This window comes from Cebus imitator, unplaced genomic scaffold (assembly GCF_001604975.1).
Source record: "Cebus imitator isolate Cc_AM_T3 unplaced genomic scaffold, Cebus_imitator-1.0 Scaffold79, whole genome shotgun sequence".
Lineage (NCBI taxonomy): Eukaryota > Metazoa > Chordata > Mammalia > Primates > Cebidae > Cebus > Cebus imitator.
Genome location: NW_016107394.1, coordinates 4,096,181 through 4,101,980, shown reverse-complemented (window position 1 = coordinate 4,101,980; position 5,800 = coordinate 4,096,181). Strand labels below are relative to the sequence as shown.

Sequence of the window (5,800 nt, the reverse complement as noted above, 5' to 3'; positions counted from 1 at the left end):
AAAAAAAAAAAAAAAAAAAAAAAAAAAAAAAGAACAGGGAATAATGGTGTTATTGCTTGCTCTATATCCTTAATAGTACCCAACACAGGTATTAAGTCTTTACTGAATGAATGATGAACAAATAGCCAGATCCAAAACGTTCTACTCCAATCTCCCTGTTCTTTCTGTTGTATCAGCTCTAATGACTAGGGATGCATTTGTCATTCCTCTTTGGAAGAGTAGGTATAATCAGGGAGAACTCACATATTCCAACAACACTGAGCCAGGTACACGTAAAATAACATGCTCAGGGGTAATCCTTGCAATTATTCTATGAAGTGGGAATATTTCAGATTGTACAGATTAGGAGCCTTAGGTTCAAAGGGCCTAAATTACCCAAGTTGTACTATGACTAGGTGGTAGTTTTCCAGGATTCTATAATTAAGTCAGCTGGTTTGAACACAGCTGGGATAGCTGTGGTTTAGAATCTATGCAGACTTAGCCATTTCCCTTTGTTTTGTGGGATGTTCCTTATCCTCGCCATTTACCCTCTATACTCATAGGAGGCTTTCATTAAACCAGAAGGTGGTCTTGATATAATCTATACTGAGGAAACAGGAGGGCATCTCGTAAAGAATCATGATTACTTCCTGGATATAATGAAAGGCATCATTTGTTAGACTATCCACATTTTTTTCCATTTAAACTTCATATAACTGTACTGAGATATATCATTATCTCCATTTTATAGATGAAGAAACTCAAAATTAAAGAAGTTAGCAATTCACTCATGCTGCAGAAATATTAACAGTGATCCAAACTCAGGATTGTCTGATTCCAAGGCTGGTGATCAACAGTGATTTCAAATGCTATCCCAGTCCATGTCAGCTGCCTTCAGGCAGTATCAGGGGCCATGTCTGATTCTTCTGTCTGCCCAGCATCATGCATACGTCTTACACAGAGAAGGTGCCTAGGAAAGTTTCTTGAATTGAATTTAAGTGTCTTATATTCAACTTCATGGCACTGATGTTGGTAATTATGGGCTTATACACTTATAAGCATCTACTTAAATAAGTGTCTAAGCTCATAATTACCAACATCAGTGCCATGAAAAAAAATCACACAGTCCCAGCTCATGGTCTTGTTCAGACCTCATGATACAATGTAGTTAAAAGAAGGCAAAGGCATGAGGGTCTGGGACTAGAGTTTTATAGTCAAGAGCCTTTGAACAACTATTATGAGGGAATATAGCTCCTTTTGCTGTGGAAAGCTTGAGGATGGCTAAAAGAAGTTTGAGAGTCTCATGAGACTCTCCAGCAGGTTTGCTACATGGGACAGGACTAGACCTCTCAGGGAGAGGGGTGTGTTGGATGTTTAGCTTTGGGAGTCATCAAGTTATAAATGGAAGCCATGAAATTGTCCAGGGAAAGTAAGTAGAGAAGAAAGGTCTAGAACAGATTCCGTTTGAGCTTGAAACTTGGGTCTTGGAGTTGGCGCCTCTTCTTCCCATAACCCAAAAGTTGCATGCCTACTGACTTCACTTTCACTGGGTCTTTTACCTGTACTAAAGCAACAGCCCCCACAGAATTGGACCTGCTGCCTCCATTGTCACTCTAGCTAACACACATGCATCTGTATAGTGTTCAGCATGTCACTTTCCTACTCATTATACCTCACAATCCTTTGGAGGCTGCCATCAGTTTTTTCATTTTATAGATTAAGAAGACTAAAGCTGAGGCAAGTCAGATAACTTGCCCAGAGTCAAAAAATTACTGGAAAAGCAGTATTCAAAACCTAGTTCTCTGAACTTCAGAGACCTTGCTTTTACCATCTTACCTGCTGTCTTCTAAAGAGATATACCTTTTTATGTTTGGATTACCTTGAGCCTTTCCCTTTCTTAAAAATTCTAACAATAATAAAAATACTGGCCAGGTGTGGTGGCTCACACCTGCAATCCCAGCACTTTGGGAAGCTGAGGCAGGCAGATCACTTGAGGTCAGGAGTTGAGACCAGCCTGGTCAAAATGGTGAAACTCCATGTCTACTAAAAATACAAAAATTAGCCGCTGGTGTGGTGACACATGCCTGTAATCCCAGTTACTCAGGTGGCCAAGGCAGGAGAATTGCTTGAACCTGGGAGGTGGAGGTTGCAGTGAACCGAGATTGCACCACTATACTCCACCCTGGGCAACAGAGTGAGACTCCGTCTCAGAAAACAAAACAAACAAACAAACAAAAAAAGCTGACCAGTAGTCAGAATTATCTCCTTTCAGAGTATTATACACCTATACAGTACTTTATAATTTTTAAACACATTGCCTCATTTTAACTCTTATAAATGAGATATAAGTAGTATTATAATCTTCATTTTTGGATGGAATTTTTTAACAAATTAAAGCTCAGAAAAGCGAAATACTTGCCCATAATCATATAGCGGGTCAGGAGTAGAGGAGGATGTCCAACTTGGGTCTGACTCTAAAGCTCATGCTTTTTCTGTTATACCACTATCTCAGAATGCTAATTGCCCTATCACCCTTTCCTCAGAAAAAGGTCCAGGGGCATAATTTCTTGATAACTTACCTTGCATCTGGCCAATGGTCAGATCTTTATCCAACCTATCAACACCTAGAAAACAAGAGAATTCATTGTGAAATAGATTTTGTTCTTCAAGTACTAAGTAAAAAGTGTTACAAAGTTGTAAACATGAAATTCTCAATTCATGTTTATATCAATCCTAACTCCCAGAGCATATTCTCACCACCAGATAAAACTTTTCGGGTTGAGATTCCCCTATAATTACTATGTTAATTTAAACTGGTTCTGAAAACAGGGTTTACTATTTTGATTGTCATGATACTCAGAATATCCTTATACCACTTTGTATAGCTCTAGGCTAAGAAGGACTTGGGCTTGTCCAAGTAGAAAGGTCAGGCCAGAATTAGGTCGTCCTAATGCTTAGATGAATGCTTATGCTTAGTTAGGTTTAGAGATTGGGTATGGGAAGGAGAAAAGGCATAGATGAATGATGAAGGTACTCTACTCTGGAAGTCACTGCTCACTGGGTGAGAATTTTTAACAAGGTCATATTGGGATGACTGTATAACAACACTGCTATGGACTGAGCTATGTCCTCCTAAAACTCATGTTGAAGCTCCAATTCCCAATGTGACTATATTTGGAACTAGGGCCTGTAAGGACATAATAAAGTTTAAAATAAGGTCATGAGGGCAGAGCTCTGACATAGGATAAATATCCTTAATTAATGTCCTTAAAAGAAGAGACACCAGAGAGCTCAGGTTCACTCTTTCTTGGCCATATTAGGGCACAGAGAGAAGGCAAGCCAGGAAGAGAGCCCTCACCACAACCTGACCACGCTGGACCCAGCCTCCAGAACTGTGAGAAAATAAATTTCTGTTGTTTAAGCCACCCAGCCTATGTTATTTTGTTACATCAGCCTGCACTAATACATGCACATATATACTTACCAGCCAAGAGCAGCAATTTAGGGATGGGACAACTAAGAAAGAGATTGGATAAGCCTCGGAACCAGCCATCCCAGTATTTTTCTGTTTTTGCCAGTTCAATTCTCCAGGTGTATGGATGGTCTTTCTTGGTCTGGAGGAATAAAAGTAAGTTCTGAGTCTCTGAGGGTAACCCCTGGAAGAACAGGATTAAAAACTAGATCTTTGGGAAAAGGAAAGGGAAGGAAACTAGCACTTATTAAGGACCTACTGAGTCCTAGACATTTTAATATAAGTTTAATCCTTATAACAGTCTTGTGGTATGGGTCATTATAATATTCATTTTAAGATAATTATGAGTTTACTTTTTATTCCAATTAGTTTCTGTGAACTTAGGAAACTTTCTTAAGATCACAAAGCTAGTAAATGGCAGCGCCAATATTAAGGGTTTCTTATACTTGGCTGGCAAAAGGATGTTTCATCAACAGAATAACTACAAAGAACATATTGCAGTATGAAAAAAATGCTTATAATATAAGCAAGAAACAGATTACAACATGTCAGAATCTAAGTTAGGATTACTACTGGAAAAATGTGGTATACTTATAGTAAAGAACTGAAAAGGAAACTGAAAATAGGTTGATGTGTTAGTAGAGCATTTTTTTCTTATATTTTATGATAATGATATAATGTTCCTGCAATAGTACTTTTGAAAGGAAATACGAGACAAATATGACAAAACCTCAACATCTTTTAAATCTTGATAGTATAAGCACAGTCTGCAATAAAATATTGGCTGAAAAAACAAATAATTCTCTATAGTTTTCTATGCCACTGAAATATCTGAAACATTATAATTGAAATAAATATACTGAATCAACCACAATATGAAAATCTAAAAGTGAACACAAGACTAACACATTATGTTAAAGATCAGTGGATGCTTAAGATGTCCATACTACCCAAAGTAATCTACAGATTCAACATAATCTCTATCAAAATTCCAATGGCTTTTCTTAGGAAATAGAAAAAAATCATGTTAAAATTCATATACAATCTCATGAAACACTGACTAGCCAAAACAATTTTGAAGAACAAAATTGGAGAACTCACACTCCCCAGTTACAAAGATACAGTAATTGAAACAGCTTGGTACTGGCATAAAGACAAATAGACCAGCAAAATAGAACAGAGAGTCCAAAAATAAACTTCCACATAAATGGTCAAATGATTTTTCACAAGAGTGCTAAGACCATTCAATGGGGGAAGAACATTCTCTTCAACAAACAGCACTGGGATAACCAAACAGATATGCATATGCCAAAGAATGAAGCTGGGGCTTATCCCATATTCAAAAATTAACTCAAATGGATTAAAGACCTAAATGTAAGACTAAGACTATAAAACTCTTAGAAGAAAACATGGAGGAAAAGCTGGACACTAGACTTGGCAATGATTTATTGACTATAACACCAAAAGCAGTGAACAAAAGCAAAAATAGACAAATGGTACGTCTATAGAATAGGAGAAAAATCTTTGCAAATCATGTATCTTAAAATGGATTAATATTCAGAATATATAAATGACTCCTACAATTCAGCACCAAAAACATCAAGTAACCTGATTAAAAAATGGTCAAAGGACTTGAATAGACATTTCTCCAGAGGTGATAAGGAAGTGGCCAAGAAGCATATGAAACAACGCTTAACATCAGTAATCAGTAAATAAATGCTCACCCCCATTAGGATGACTACTATCAAAAAAGAGAAAAATAAGTGTTGGTGAGGATATGAAGAATCTGGAACCCTTGTGCACTGAGTTGTAAGATGGTTCAACCAATAAGAAAAACATCAAGGCAGTTCCTCAAAATATTAAAAATAGAACTACACGATCCAGGAATCCCACTTCTGGGTACATATACAAGGAACTGAAAACAAAGTCTCAAAGATATCTGCAAACCCATGTTCATAGCAGCACTATGGATAATAGCCAAGAGGTGGAAGCAACTCAAATGGCCACTGATGGATGAATGAATAAATGAAATGTGGTATATACATATATAATTCAGCCATAAAAAGGAAAGAAATGCTATCACATGCTGCATAGGGAATGAACTTTGAGGATATTATGCAAAGTGACATAAGCCAGTCACAAAGACCCATACTATATGATCTCACTTATATGAAGTATCTCAAATAGTCAAATTCATAGATACAGAAAGTAGAATGGTGGTAACCAGGGGCCGTTGGAAGACTTTTGGAAAAGGGGAGTTGTTGTTTAGCAGGCATAAAATCTCAGATGTTTCATAAAACATGAATATACTTAATACTACTTAACTGTATACTTAAAATTTTTATGTTA

The 5,800-nt window shown here is 37.0% G+C and overlaps 1 protein-coding gene across 3 annotated transcripts in view; it reads right to left on the bottom strand.

The window, feature by feature from the left end:
- Positions 1–5,800, bottom strand: part of PPME1 (protein phosphatase methylesterase 1) — a 74,894-nt gene that overhangs the window by 5,322 nt on the left and 63,772 nt on the right. For 2 of the 3 annotated variants that reach the window (XR_001826573.2, XM_017532978.2), the window contains exons 10-11: positions 3,464–3,593; positions 2,559–2,603 (exon numbers count right to left, since the gene is read on the bottom strand). Coding sequence is in view for 2 of the 3 variants with exons in the window: in XM_017532978.2 (XP_017388467.1) it covers positions 2,559–2,603; positions 3,464–3,593 (175 nt within the window). In the remaining variant the exon portion in view is untranslated. Of the gene's footprint in view, positions 1–2,558; positions 2,604–3,463; positions 3,636–5,800 lie in introns of all 3 variants that reach the window. The other variant, XM_017532977.2, reaches the window with a different exon arrangement.